Source organism: Aotus nancymaae, unplaced genomic scaffold (genome assembly GCF_030222135.1).
Source record: "Aotus nancymaae isolate 86718 unplaced genomic scaffold, 86718_ANA_hifiasm-v0.15.2.pri h1tg000015l_1, whole genome shotgun sequence".
Classification (NCBI taxonomy): domain Eukaryota; kingdom Metazoa; phylum Chordata; class Mammalia; order Primates; family Aotidae; genus Aotus; species Aotus nancymaae.
Window position 1 is genome coordinate 7,262,493 of NW_026988427.1, and position 15,944 is coordinate 7,278,436.

The window sequence follows — 15,944 nt, forward strand, 5'->3', positions numbered from 1 at the left end:
AAATAAAACGAGAAGATTAGAGAAAAAAGGGTAAAAAGGAATGAGCAAAGTCTCCAAGAAATATGGGACTATGTGAAAATACCTAATCTACATTTGATAGGTGTACCTGAATGTGACAAAGAGAATGAATCCAAGCTGGAAAATATTCTTCAGGATATTATCCAGGAAAACTTTCCCAACCTAGCAATGCAGGAAGATATTCAACTCTAGGTTATACAAAGAACACCACAAAGATATTCCTCAAGAAGAGCAACCCCAAGGTACATCATTATCAGATTCACCAGGTTTGAAATGAAGGAGAAAATGCTAAGGGCAGCCAGAGAGAAAGGTCAGGTTACCCACAAAGGGAAGCCTATCAGACTTATAGCAGATCTCTCATCAGAAACGCTACAAGCCAGAAGAGAGTGGGGGCTAATATTCAACATTCTCAAAGAAAAGAACTTTCAACCCAGAATTTCACATCCAGCCAAACTAAGCTTCATAAGTGAAGGAAAAATAAAATCTTTTGTGAACAAGCAAGTACTCAGAGATTTCATCACCACCAGGCCTGCTTTACAAGAGCTTCTGAAAGAAGCACTACACATAGAAAGGAACAACCAGTATCAGCCATTTCAAAAATATACCAAATGGTAAAGAGCATCAACATAATGAAGAATCTACATCAACCATCAACTAATGGGCAAAACAGCCAGCTAGTATTAAATGGCAGTATTAAACTCACACATATTAATATTAATCTTAATTTAAATTGACTAAATGACCCAATCAAAAGACATAGACAGGCAAATTGGATAAAAAGCCAAAACCCATCGGTATGCTGCATCCAGACCCATCTCACATGCAAGGATACACAAGGACTCAAAACAAAGGGATGGGGGAAGATTTACCAACCAAATTAGAGAAAGAAAAAAAAAAGCAGGAATTGCAATTCTTGCCTCTGATAAAATAGACTTTAAAGCAACAAAGATCAAAAGAGGCAAAGGACATCACATAATGGTAAAAGGATCAATGCAACAAGAGAGCTAACAATGCTAAATATATACGCACCCAATACAGGAGTACCCAGATACATAAGGCAAGTTCTTAATGACTTACAAAGAGACTTAGACTCCCACACAATAATAGTGGTAGACTTTAACATCACATTGTCAATATTAGATCAACGAGATAGAAAATTAACAAGGATATCCAGGACTTGAACTCAGACCTGGAACAAGTAAACTTAATAAACATTTACAGAACTCTCCATCCCAATACATTCTTCTCATTACCACATCACACCTACTCCAAAGTGACTATATAATTGGAAGCAAATCACTCCTCAGTAATTGCATAGCATTTCACAGGTTTAAATGAAATATTGGTTGGCTGCTTGTTTGTTATTTTCCTCCCTTATTCCTTCCTGTCTCCATTGTTAAGCACAATTATTGGCATAAAAGAGGTTTTTAATATCCATTTTTAGACTGCATTCTAGCCTGGGCAATAGAGCAAGATTTCCGTTCTCTCTCCCTTTTTCTCTTCCTCTTTCTTTCATTCTTTTTTTCTTTCTTTTTCTTTCTTTCTTTAAAAAAAAAAATTGAAAATGGTAATTAAAAAAAAAAAAAGAACTGGAGTGGGCAGCCTGACCAGAGGCGTTTACAATTTATACCAATTTACAAATATTTAGGGTGCCCACCAACCCCAAGAGAACAGATCAAACCAACCCCATAAAGGAAGACCTCTGCCAGGGCCTCCTCTCCCTACAACCTCCTCTCAAGAATCATTAGGAAGCCCAAACAGCTTCACAGTTCCGGCTTCCCGGCTACTATCATATTTGCCGTCTTTGTCATCACAGGCAAATGCCAGGAGAGGCCTTTTGGGGTGCCACGCCACGGTGAAGGTCGGAGACTCACACTGTACCTCCCATAGCTTGTCCCCTATAGAAAACAATAGAGAAAAACCAATCAATACGTTCATAATAAAGGACACATCCATTAAGTACTTACCTATGTTAATTTGTTTAATCCACCTACTAATCCTATGAGATAGATTCAATCATTACCTCATTTTACAGAGCACCCCCAGGCACAGAGAGCCCACAAGCCAGCAGGGGGCAGAGCAGGATCGAAGTGCAGGTGGGTTAACTCAAGAGCAGGTCACTGAGCAGGAAAGTGTCACTGTGTCACAGGGACATGCAATTACATGAAGGATCTGCATGGCTGGATGCTGGACAATGCTCACCACAACATGACTAACAGGGGCATTCTTTACATAGTAGAATTTCAAATTCTTTACTTTCTTCTTCAAGGTTTTCTATAGTTTCAATCTTTTTACAAAGAGTGTCACAGATTTCCAAAAACAATAAAGCAACATTAAAAAACAAATCTGAGGAAATTCTTTTGTAAAATGAATACTCTCCTCCCATTTTTCTATTTCCAGCTTCTGTTGTTTTTAAAGCAAAAACTTGGTAATCCCTTAAATTTTAAAAAATGTTTTTTCAAGTTCATATATAGGCAAAAGATAAAGAGAAATATACCACAATATTTAAAAAAAGTTTGTCTTTAGATGGTGGCACCACAGGTGATGCTTTCTTCTTCCTCCTACTCTGTGATTTAAAGATTTTATTATAACAGAAGAATTAAAAGTTTTTTGTTTTTGTTTTGTTTTGTTTTTTGAGATGGTCTCGCTCTGTCACCCAGGCTGGAGTGCAATGGCGTGATCTCAGCTCACTGCAACCTCTGCCTCCCAGGTTCAAGCAAGTCTCCTGTCTCAGCCTCCGGAGTAGCTGGGACTACAGGCACGTGCCACCAGACCCAGCTAATTTTTTGTATTTTTAGTAGAGACAGGGTTTCACCACGTTAGCCAGGATGGTCTCAATCTCCTGACCTCGTGATACACCCGCCTCAGCCTCCAAAAGTGCTGGGATTACAGGCGTGAGGCACCACACCCAGCCAAAATTAAAAGTTTAAAAAAATCAAAATATTTTCCTAAATCACTTTCCTCAGACATGCCGGTTTATTTCTTAACTCTTTGCTCCCTCAATCCCTGGCAGTCACAGCCAAAACATAAACACACTTGTCTAAAGGAGACAAATTCATTCATGATAATGCTGGTAAAGTGGTCACGTGCAGAGATGAGATCACAATAACAGAAGTCCTCACTGCCAAAGATGAAAGACAGTAGATTCTCATGAGGTTACCTGTCTCCACTTCAGCGATGTCAATAAAATGATCTTCCGATGCTGACGCCAGCATTTTCCCATCATGGCTGAAACTGAGAGTCCTTACAGGCCAATCCAGCCTATGACAGAGTGGTCATGAGAATTTCCAAGTAAGAGGAGGGTACAATGTCACTCATGATGAAATCAAATTAATGTACCCAACAAGGAAAGTGCTGATAGAGTCACTTACCTGGAAAAGCACCGAACACACACTAACTCGTCCACATCCCAGAGGCTAACCAAAGCATCTGCACTTCCTGTGGCAAAGTACTTCCCCATGGGGTCAAACTTGATACAGATGCAGTTGGAAGGATGGGCGTTGATGGACTGCACAGGCTTCAGTTCTGGGTAACTGAGACACAAGACAGACAGCAATCAAACTGCAGAAGAGGACTGTGGTGCTAAAATAATCATAGGAGACAATGAAGAAGAAATCCAAAGGCAATGGAATACCACCAAAAACTGTCATTCAAGATAACGTTCCTGAAATAAAAAGATTTTGAACTACATTATTTAAAACGCACAACGCGTACCTAAGACTACACAGCCAACGCTACCAACATTAAGAAATAGTCTAGTAAAATTAGCGGACTTAAAGAAAAAGAAAATTAGATTATTAGGCTTTCTGAGAGCAACACTTAACACCAAAAGAAAATGGAGTATCATATTTAAGAAAGACATACAAGCAAGAAAATACGAATCAAGGATTTTTATATCCAGCAAAACTAAATTTCAAACATAAAGATACAAACAATAAGCACAATACAGTTTTATAAAATTGTAAGTTTTACAAGTACGTAAATAAGTCATGGTAAGAACTCCAGGAGTAATGTTCACATCAACACTTCCCGAGGAATCTTAACTACAGAATGAGCTTCAACAAGAAAACTGACAAGGGACTACAAGTATAAGGACTAGTGCTGAACACTGAATATACAGTTTCTTGCAAAAACTATATGTGGTTTAAAAGGAGGTTATATGTAACAGCTGTACACTCCTACAATACGTAGTACCATTTTTTTTTAATGGGGGAAGAATGGAAAGAGCACATGCAAAAAGCAAAAATATTTTTTGTTTCAAGTCATCACGCTGGTGGTAGTGGCAGTAATACTGAAATTCTGAGACATCTATATATTTACCATGGGATACAGGTAATAAGTAACCATCAGATATTCTAATTCTATGATCCCCTGTGCCCTTGAGAACCAGAATACTCAATTTGGAAGGAAAGAAATATATTTGTAATATAGAAGAGGTTTAGTAAAATCCCTGGAGTCCTCAATTTTAATTGGAAGTTATCAATATGAATTTACAAGATATTTTATCTTTAAATATATATATACACACATGTAATTCCTAGGCCAACCCAGCAGTAATGAACATTTCTAACTTCAGTGTCATTTCTCAGTAAAAGAATGTAAGGCTTCTTTTTTTTTTTTGAGGTGGAGTCTCACTCACTCAGTTGCCCGGGCTACTGGAGCACAATCTCAGCTTACTACAACCTCCGCCTCCCAGGTTCAAGCGATTCTCCTGCCTCAGCCTCCTGAGTAGCTGGGATTACAGGCTTGTGCCACCCTGCCCAGCTAATTTTTGTATTTTTAGTAGAGACGGGGTTTCTCCATGTTTGCCAGGCCTCAAGTGATCCACTTACCTCAGCCTCCAAAAGTGCCAAAGTGCTGGGATTACAGGCATGACCCATTGCACCCAGCCAGAATGTAAGGCTTCTTAGAGAATTTTCTGATTAAAGGTCTGAGGCAAGAAATCTAAGGCGAAAAATGTACAAGATGAACTTGGAACATCTTATCAAACCAGAGAGCAAGAAACAGAAGACTATTGGGATTATATCAAAAAAGCGTTCAGGAACCAACCTGAAGAGGTTCTTATTGGCCAAAGATGGGATAATTTGAGCTTCAATAAGCATAACGATTACAAGAGATGGAAACACATCAACTGTGTTTAAAAACATGAGCCCATAATGATTCTTTAAAAATAAAAAACCTAACTGATCCTCTTTGGAGGTGGCAGAAAACTAAATCATTATCTGACAAAAGGAAAGAATCAAAATTTTATCCTGCCTTCCCTAGATGAACTGTACTACTGGGTAACCAAATCACAGATGAGAAGCATCTCTTTATAAAACAGAGTAACAAATAAACAGCATATGGAATCAGCAAAAGCCAAACTGGGAGCATCTCCACATATGAACAGTCTGGTTTTTCAACAGCTATGTTTTAGGAAGTTTCTTTTGAGTAATTTAACAGACACAAAAGACATATCAAATTTTTTTTTTAAATGAGCAAAACTAGGGTATCTAGGAGCTGCACATGTGGTCGATAAACTATGAAGACACACTATACAAGTCAGGATAGTGTTTACTTTTGTGGAAGGGAGTGGTAATTACGACAAAACACACAGATGGACTTCTGGGGTGGCCGGAAAGAACTATTTCTCGAGCCGGGTGGGGTTGCACAGGAGTAAAGCCTATAAGAGTTCATTAAGCTATACATTTGTTTTATGTGGTTTTCAATATCTGTGTTTTATAATAAAAAGCTTTTTCTTAAAAAGTTATAGAATCCCCACTGCCTACAAAATAAAATCCAAGATACTAAGCATAAAATTAAAGGCGTTTTACAATCCAGTCCCAAATTAGATTTCATCTTCCCATTATCATGCCCTCTCTTATTTCCCTTATCTGCTACCGCACCCCAACAACCCTGACCTAGCCACTCTTCAAATAAGTCATGCTCACTCACGCCTGTTTTGTCAGTTCTTAAAATTCTGCTCATCTTTCAGATCAAGCTCACGAGCTGCCTCCTTCAACCCCCCAATATGGTATGTATGTTCTTTCCTTCTAATTCCACAGCAAACTCCTGGACTTTCTCTCACAGAACCTATCTCACTTGACCTTGCATTTCTCACCTGGGATAGTGGAGGGCTGGAATTGAACAGACCTGAATTTCAATTCCACAATTACATTCATTTAGAGAACAAATATTTACTAAGATCCTACTACATGGAGCAGGTACAGGACTAGACATTAGGGATTCAACACTAAGCAAAGCAAACACTGTCCCTACCATCATGGAAATCACAGTCCAACAGGAGACATGGGCAAATGAACATGCAATTACAATACAGAAGGAAAAGTGCTTCCTATAGAAGATAAGCCTCTAACCTACCTCTAACCTTGGGGTAGCAGGGAAACTTCCCTGAAGGGAAAGTGATATTTAAGTTGAAACTTTAAGAGTGGCTCATGCCTGTAATCCCAGCATTTTGGGAGGCCGAGGAAGGCGGATCACCTGAGGTCGGGAGTTTGAGACCAGCCTGATCAACATGGAGAAACCCTGTCTCTATTAAAAATACAAAATTAGCCAGGCATGGTGGCACATGCCTGTAATCCCAGCTACTTGGGAGGCTGAGGCAGAATAGCTTGAACCTAGGAGGCAGAGGTTGTGGTAAGCCGAGATCGCGCCATTGTACTCCAGCCTAAGCAACAAGAGCAAAAGTCTGTCTCAAAAAAAAAAAGCACAAATTAGCCATAATTCACGGTGCATCCAGTTCTAGAACACACTAGCTGACTTCTGATGTAACCTTTCACCTCTCATCTGTCAAATGAGAAGAAAACCATCAACCAACCCCCTAGAATTTCTGTAAGGACTCAGTAAAACATAGAGTATATAAAATATAATGCTCAACTGTACTTAAGACAGGTTAGGATTCTTTCTTACTATTTGTGTTTTAAGTTCAGGAAAGACTCACATCTAATTCATCTCTATATTTGACACAGCACTCAGCACAAAGATATGACAGTCCCCTAAGGTAGTCCCCCTTACCTGAGGATGTTGATACAACCATTGCCATTTGTCAGGAAGAACATGTTATTGTCATTGTTCCAGGAGATTTCATTGACCTCAAACTTGAACTGCTCTTCTGCTTTGGAACGGTGTGTCTTGGCATCAATGAAAGTCACCACATCATCCTTGTTGCCTACAGCAATGGTCTGCCCATCGGGACTCCAGCAGATATTAATGTTCTCCCCTGGGAACCCAGACATAATCAACAAGATAATCTGTTTGCTCATAATCCTCCACAAATTTATTTTGCTATCCTAGAAAGAAGACCAGAACTTTCTTCAGGGCTTACTCATTAAGGTCCTAGACAAGAGAAGGGAACTACCACTTATGATTCAACAATGAGTCCAGCATATTTATCTAAACATTTCCCCATTTGGTCTTCACAATACTCCTCTAAGATATACTTTATTATTCTCATTTTATAGATAAAGAAAATAAAAGATAAAAAGATGAGCCAAAGTATCAAAGCTATGAAGTCACAGAGCCAAGATTTTAAACCCAGATTGGACCCCAAAGCCCCCTTTTCTCTTACACCAGCAATTCTCAAACTCTAGTAATTCACATGCCAACATCACAATTTTTGTCCTATCCATTAAACACTATACTTTTCTTTATTCAAAATTTTTCTTAAAATTGACCCAAAATATTTACTTAAATAAACTTAGCAGCTGGGTGTGGTGGCTCATGCCTGTAATATCAGCACTTTGGGAGGCCATGGTAGGCAAATCACTTGAGTCCAGGAGTTCAAGATCAGCCTGGCCAATATGACAAAACCTGTCTCTACTAAAAATTAGTCAGGCGTGGTGGCATGTGCCTGTAGTCCCAGTCACTCAGGAGGCAGAGGCAGGAGGATGGCTTGAGCCCAGGAGGTAGAGGCTGCAGAGAGCCAAGATTGTGCCACTGCACTCCGTCCTGGGTAACAGGGCAAGACCTTGTCTCAAAAATTAAAAATAAACTTAGCTTCAATTGAGTAATAAATTCTATGAGCTAGTTCTTCTAGTAGACATTAAAATATTTACATAAATCGTTTTTAACGTTCACCCTGAATCACTCATGCATCAGCAGCCGTATACTTGGGGAAAACACCACACCATTCTGCCTCCGGTGTCTTGTCAACAAAGTCCGTGGCCCACACTGAACACATCAATTAAAAATCTCATCAACTTTTCCATTCTAAAACGCATATTTTTTTCACATTTTAATATCTATACTATATCTTTAAACGTATCAGGAAGCATTTCAAAATTTTGGGTGCATCACAGTTATCTACCAACTTTCTTTCCTAATGGAGCATCTTATGATCAATGAAACCTTAGAGTCCATATAATAATGGCCTCAACACTTATAACAGAGCCTATAAATGTACTGCACAACTTTCTGGTCACTTTCTCCCAGACCACCAAGACAGGTTTCAACCATTCTAACTCAACAGAATTTTCCAAATTCTCCATGCCTCTGCACATGCTGTGCCCTCCGCCCCATTACTCACCCCCTGCACCCAGACCACTAAATGTCTATGGCTATCCTAAGAGTTTGCTCAAATTTGGTCAGCCCTTCCCTGGTTCCCCTAGGCAGACGTTTGTTTTCATTTCTATTCTGGGTATCCACCTTGCAGACCTCTCCATTATAAAATATATTATTTATATATATATATGTCTCTCTCCCTGCACGGGAAGTCCTTGGAGATGGAAACTCTTATTCAGCTCAGAATGTCACATACACAGCCGAGTACTAGGCACAGAAAAGACATTCAGAACATGGTTGCTGAATGAATACAAGCAGTTATCTTCCTATTACCCTCTCTCTCTCTGAATAGTCACCTTTAGTGTTCACAGTGGCAATGCATTTTGTAGTCCTCACATCCCAGATGCGAATGGTTTTATCTCCAGATGCCGTAACAAATAGGTCAGGATTACTTGGATGCCAACAAAGCTGGTCCACACTATCTCCATGTCCCCGATAATTATTTTCTTTGACCTGAAAGAACAGAATCCAGATGTCACTTCACATAGATGAAGCTGCCTCCCCATGTAACTTTTTAACCTTATTCAAACCAAGGTATGCTGGGATCAATAAAGATAAGGGTAACTCAGAATCCAGTTCTTCCAAGCCCTTTCTCCTTTCTCTCTCCCCCAGTCCTCCTGTTGCTCTGAGCTTATACACTTATGCCCTTACTTTTGTGCCCTCTCTGGCCTCCTCCTCCTTCCTGGTTTTTCACCCTTACTCTACCATCAACGTTCCTAACCCAGCCGCTTATTCCCACGGGACGCCCTATCACTTCCAAAGGGGCCCTCTTCACCACCACTACTACAGCCCCTAGTCACTCCTTATCAGCACACGATTCGGCTCCACACGAGTAAGGATGTCCCCGGCAGCCCGGTCCCATCCACTCTCTCCTCACCTCCACCCGCTATCGCCAACCTCCTTACTTCCGCACTTCCCCAGTCTTCCTCTCCTCATCCCTCACGACCCCGTCACCCCCACACTCCGCCTTCTCCTCACTCCTTCCTCATCTCCACACTCTCCTCGTCCCCCTCCCTCAGGCCCACTCTCCTTTCACTCCCGCGGCCTCGTTCGCCCCCATTCGCTCTCCCACTACCGCACCTCGCTTCACTGCAGTCCCTCTACCTAGCCTGGGCCGAACCCCGGCAGCTCACCAACCGGTCCTTCTCCAGCAAGAAGACGCTGGCCGTCTTGTCGAAGGACCCCGAGGCTAGGCGACGCCCGTCGCAGCTCCAGGCCACCGAGTGCACCTTGGCGCTGTGCGCCAGGAACTCGCGCGTCTTGCTGTGGCCCCGGAACAGCTCCTGCATCCCAAGCACGTAGCGCGACGGGCCGCTGCTCACTGAGCACCACGGGGCCATCGAGCCGGGACCGGTCTGGCCCAATGCCGAGGGCCCCATAGGTGCAGTGGGCACCGCCATGCCGAGCTCCCAGCTCACAACACCGCCTCAGCCGCGAGGGTGCAATCAGTCCTGGCGCCGCTGCTGCACGCATGCGCCCGGAGAAGCGACGGAGCCTCTGCGCAGGCGCGCTATAGCCCGCCCTGGAAGGACTACACATCCCGGTATGCAGCGCGTGCTCGCCTCTGCTTATTTCGTAATGTTTGGCTCTTTAACTCCAAATTCGCTTCACATTTAACGATTCCAATTTTTTTAAAGTGTCCTTATTTCTCCCTTATCTACTCCTTGGTAGATATATTTGTATCCCTGTTTAATCGAATAAAAGAACCAACACTAACCTTCTAAACAGTTAACCCATCACCTTTCTTCTGGGGTTGTTCCCCAAACCCATATTCCTCTCCCTCAAGAGCAGAAAGCCCTGGGCTTTTTGCTAGAGGAGGACCAGCTGGGAGCTTATCTCATGAAAAGGGCTAGGGGGTTGTGGGGTGAGGGAAGAAGTCTGGAATTTTTTTTTTTTAATAAAAATGATTTTTTTTTGTTTTTAAAAAGTAATGGCAGAGGCGTGTGAACCGGAGCAACTCCATCTTAAATAGGAGCTGGGTAAAATGAGGCTGAAACCTACCGGGCTACATTCCCAGACGGTTAAGGCATTCTAATCACAGGATGAAATAGGAGGTCAGCACAAAATACAGTTCATACCTTGATGATAAAACAGTAAAGAAACCAGCCAAAACCCACCAAAACCAAAATAATGACATGAGTGACCTCTGGTCGTCCTCACTGCTACACTCCCACCAGTACCAGGATAGTTTGTAAATGCCATGGCAAGGTCAGTAGTTACCCTATATGGTCCAAAAAAAGGGAGGCATGAAATAGTTCACCCCTTGTTTAACATATCATCAGGAAATTGTTAAAACACATGCTATGAATGAAGAGACCGCCCCCTCCCCCAGACAGGCTTTGTGTGAGCAACGTGGCTGTTTATTCACCAGGGTGAGGGCAGGCTGAGTCCAAAAAGAAAGTCAGTGCAGGGCAGTGGGATAAGAGTTGGTTTTATAGGTTTGGGGTAGGCAGTGGAAAGCTACAGAAGTTACAGGTCAGGGCAGTTTTTGCAAGCTGGGAAGAGGTCGTACAGTCTGGAATCACGAGGTTGACCAAGATTGGTTACAAAGTCCAATTGCCTTATCAGTTGAGGCAGGAATAAGGAACAATGGAAGAATGTCTCAAGTTAATCAGGCACTGCAGGGGTTGATCATTTCTTCTCCTTTTGTGGTTTTCCAGTTGCTTCAGACTTTCCAGTTCCAGGAACTCATCTGGAGTGTACATGCAGGTTGCATAGGTTACCATGCTATCCACAGCACGGTCAGTCAGCCTAAAAGACCTTACAGAAATAACTATAAGTATGTGCAACCAGCAGCCCTCAGGGCTGCTCTGTCTATGGAATAGCCATGCTTTTATTCCTTTACTTTCTTAGCAAACTTGCTTTCACTTTGCACTGCAGGCTCACTCTGAATTCTTTCTTGAGTAAGATCCAAGAACCCTCTTGAGGTCTGGATTGGGACCCTTTTCCTGTAACAGTGTTACATGCACATGATTGTAAATATAAAAATAAAATATATAGAGTGAAAAGTAAATGTCCACCTGAGTATTTCCACCCCACCTCTCATATTTCCCTTAAACCAGTGGCTTCTTGCTGGAGAAAAAAGGGGTGGTGAGCTGCCAGCACTAGTCAAGTCCCTGGAGAAGAGCTAAGTGATGGGGGAAGGTTTTGGTGGTAAGAAGTAGTGGTAAATTTGTTTTTTAAAAAAAAAAAAAAAACAGTTTTTAAAAGGTAACATGTGTACTTGGTAACAAGTGTAAAACATATAAAAGGGAATAGACTGAAAAGTTTCCCTCCATCCCGTGTCTCCAAACTCCTCTTCTGAAAAAGTTAAATTTCTTGTGTGGCCTTCCAGAGACAATGTAAGTAAGCACCTTGGCGAGGTAGATAGGTATGTGCATAACCTCCCCCCAACCCCTTTTCCAAAAAGGTAGCATTCCTTTCACAACTTGCTTTCTATGGTAAATATGTATAGGAAATCATTTCTTGTCAGAATATGAAGATGTCGCATAATGATTGCAGTCTTTATATGAATAGATAATAGTGTATTCAACTGATCCCTTAATGAATTTGCTTTTAGAACAATATTGCAGTGAATATTCCTATACAACCTTCATTTTGCACATCTGCATTTTCTTATTTGGATAGATGTTGCCAAAATACCTTTGAAGAGGTTTAACAATCTATACTTCCACTAGCAATATAAGGAAGCGTCAGAAGGTCCTAGGTACTAAATAAGTACACATATGGCTTTCATGTGGCCCTCAGAAGGACTGTAGGAAATAAGGTCCCTTTCTTTCCCCAATCTTTTTCCTACCGCAATGCAAGCAGAAATTCTTGGAAACCACAAAACTTTTCAGACTCCAGGAATACCAGTGAAGTCTCTAAAATCTTGGAGTAGGAAACCATTTGGTGTCTAGTTTTCTTCCTTACCCGTCTTTTTCAGGAATCTTCTTCATATATATATATTTAGACATTTTTTCTACATTTCCTACTTTTTCCTATATTTCATAATTTTTTTTTTTTTTTTGCTAGATACACTGAGGATTTATAAGCCCCTGTCCAAGATATGGAAGTTAAAGTAGAAAGAGGTAAAATGTCCTGTACCAGGTCACATGACTAGCATGTGACAGAGCAAAGGTTAGAACTCAGATGTTACTGACTCCAAAATCTACACTCTGATTCTCAGTATCTGAAGTCATGTAAATGTGATTCTTTGTATTTCTACATTCATTTTGTATTTTTGTATGTAATGTATATTTTTTAATTTTTTTTGATACAAAGTTTCATTCTTGTTGCCCAGGCTAGAGTGCAGTGGTGGGATCTTGGCTCACTGCAACTTTCACCTCAGGTTCAAGCAATTCTCCTGCCTCACAAGTAGCTGGGGTTACAGACACCACTACCATGCCTAGCTAATTCTTTGTATTTTTAGTAGAGATGGGGTTTCACCATGTTAGCCAGCTGGTCTCGAACTCCTGATGTTTGGTAATCCACCCGTCTTAGCCTCCCAAACTGCTGGGATTACAGGCATGAGCCACCGTGCCCGGCCTGTAATGTATATTCTTTACTTAACTTCCCCTCACGTTCCTTTTCTATATTCTGTAAACATGGATGTTAGAACCTCAGTTGTGATATAAGTATATCCTACTGTGCTTGCCTGAGACAGAATCTGGTATAACATTTCAAGCTGGACTAGCAGACATCTTGGGTAATTGTGAGACTAAAATCAGAGACTCTCAAAGGGAAGATAAAATTTAGGGGAACAGAGTCATGGGCTATTTTTTAAAACTTTTTATTTGGAAAAATTCAAATTTACAGAAAAGTTGCAAGAATACTAAAGAGCACTACTATTCCTGTGACACAGATTCACCGAGTTTTAGCATCTTGTTCCATTTTTTTTTCTTTTTTTCTTTTTTTTTGAGACAGAGTCTTACTCTGTCTCCCAGGCTGGAATACAGTGGCACGATCAACCTCTGCTCCCCAGGTTCGAGGGATTCTCACGTCTCAGCCGCCTGAGTAGCTGGGATTACAGGCGTGCACCACAACACCCACTAATTTTTTGTATGTTTTGTAGAGATGGGGTTTCTCCATGTTGGCCAGGCTGTCTCAAACTCCTGGCGTCAAGTGATCCACCCACTTGGCCTCACAAAGTGCTGGGATTACAGGCATGAGTCACTGCGCCTGGCCTCCATTTGCTTTCTCTACATACATCTACATTACTACTCTTTTGTCTAAAATTTGGCACTTTTGTATTAGTCTCTTCTCACATTGCTATAGAGAACTACCTGAGACTGGGTAATTTATAAAGAAAAGAGGTTTAATTGGCTTGTGGTTCCACAGGCTGTACAGGAAGCATGGCTGGGGAGGCCTCAGGAAACAGAGGAGGCAGTGCTACACACTTCTAAACAACCAGATGTCATAAGAACTCAGTCACTGTAACAAGAACAGCAAGAGGGAAATTCACGCCCATGATCCAATCACCTCTCAACTCCAACATTGGGGATTACAGCTGGAGATTTCGGCAGGGACACAAATCCAAGACATATCAAATTGTAAGTTGCATATATCTTACCCTTTACCCCTAAATATTTCAGTATGTCCTAAAATATAGGATGTTCTGTTTCCTACCCCCAGTATAGTTATCAATGTTGGTAAATTGAACAGAAACATGGAATTTCATTTAATCTACTCTATTTTATTTGTGTCAATTTAGCCAAAAATGTTCTTTATGGCATCCTTTTCTTTCAGTACGTGTTCCAGTCTAGAACCTCATACTATATTTAGTTATTACATGTCCTTAGTCTCCTTAAATCTATAAAACTTCCCCAGCATTTCTGTGCCTATTATGACATCAACGTTTTTGAAGAATGCAGTTGATGGACCATTTTTATAGTTCCTTCTGTCACCCAGAAATTCTCTCTTAGGAGCTGATCAAACTTAAACTACGAAGGATTTTTTACACATGTGAGTCTTGGGGGCTTTACGGTCATTCAAGGCAGAATCAGGCCATAAATAGTAATGCCAGAGATGATAGGATGTGTAAAGGGACGGGGGAAAAATCTTACAGTGAAGAAAGAGTAGAGGAGTCTTGAAGTTAAGTCCTTTGGAGGTTAGAGGACTTCAGAGAATCTGACGTTGTAAAAGAAAACAGGCTTGTCACCTCTGGCAAAGCCTCAGAATATGGGTGTGTAGCAGTCAGGGTTCAGCCAAAGGAGCATAACCAGTAGAAGATAATTAGAATTATTAGGTAAGTGAAGAAATAAAACTAAAGAAAGGATACAGAGTTTCATTTCAGCAGCTTAAAATTTTAAATCACACAGCTGTTAATATTACAACTTAATTATATGCCAGACTAAGAATCAGAACTAAAGCAGATATATAGATATTCTGCTTTCATCATATAGATGTGATTTTTAAATATAAATATATTCATATATTTAAATGTTTATATAATAAAACGCCTAGGTATAAAGTTATATAAAATATACAAAAATATTTTTCAAGAAAAATTACTAATTTTTTTTTTGAGACAGAGTCTCACTCTGTCACCCAGGCTGGAATGCAGTGGCACGATCTCAGCTCACTGCAACCTCCACCTCTCGGGTTTAAGCAATTCTCCCACCTCAACCTCTCAAGTAGCTGGGACTACAGGTGTGTGCCACCATGCCCAACTAATTTTTTTGTATTTTTTAGTACAGACAGGGTTTCACTGTGTTGGCCAGGACGGTCTTGATCTCCTGATCTCATGATCCACATGCCTTGGCCTCCCAAAGTGCTGAGATTACAGGCATGAGCCACCACACCTGGCCAAAAAATTACTAATTTTAAGAATTATTTAAAATAACATGGTGGTTCATGCCTGTAATCCCAGCACTTTGGAGGCTGAGGTGGGTGGATCACCTGACATCAGGAGTTTGAGACCAGCCTGGCCAACATGATGAAACCCTGTCTCTACTAAAAATACAAAAACTAGCTGGGCATGGTGGCACACAACTGTAGTCCCAGCTACTAGGGAGGCTGAGGCAGGAGAATCAAATGAACCCAGGAGGCGGAGGTTGCACTGAGCCGAGATCATGCCACTGCACTCCAGCTTGGAGTAAAGAGCAAGACTCTATCTCAAAAAAAAAAAAAAAAAAAAGAGCATTATTTACAGACCAGAATTATTTTGATGAAAAAACTAGAAAGGGAAAAATAAGGAAACGATTTACAGAGAAAGTATCCATAGATATAATTCAAAACAAACCACAAATATTACTCTGCAGAAACCTTAAGTGTTTGGATATACAAAACAGAGGCCTATTCTCCATATGAAGATGGGTTTAGGTGTTCAGATTGGGTATGGTCATGGGACAGTTGAGTTGCTCTGCATAAAAACTAAAAGAATAGGC

At 41.0% G+C, this 15,944-nt stretch overlaps 1 protein-coding gene across 1 annotated transcript; it reads right to left on the bottom strand.

Moving 5' to 3' along the window:
• Positions 1–1,562: 1,562 nt before the first annotated feature.
• THOC3 (THO complex subunit 3) lies at positions 1,563–9,983 on the bottom strand. Its single transcript, XM_012466342.3, has 6 exons — positions 9,711–9,983; positions 8,874–9,030; positions 7,033–7,237; positions 3,390–3,551; positions 3,179–3,279; positions 1,563–1,916 (listed from the first exon to the last, which is right to left on the bottom strand). Exons 1-6 carry the CDS (start codon positions 9,975–9,977, stop codon positions 1,753–1,755), a joined length of 1,056 nt encoding a protein of 351 aa, XP_012321765.3. The 5' UTR covers positions 9,978–9,983; the 3' UTR covers positions 1,563–1,752.
• Between the last annotated feature and the right edge of the window lie 5,961 nt (positions 9,984–15,944).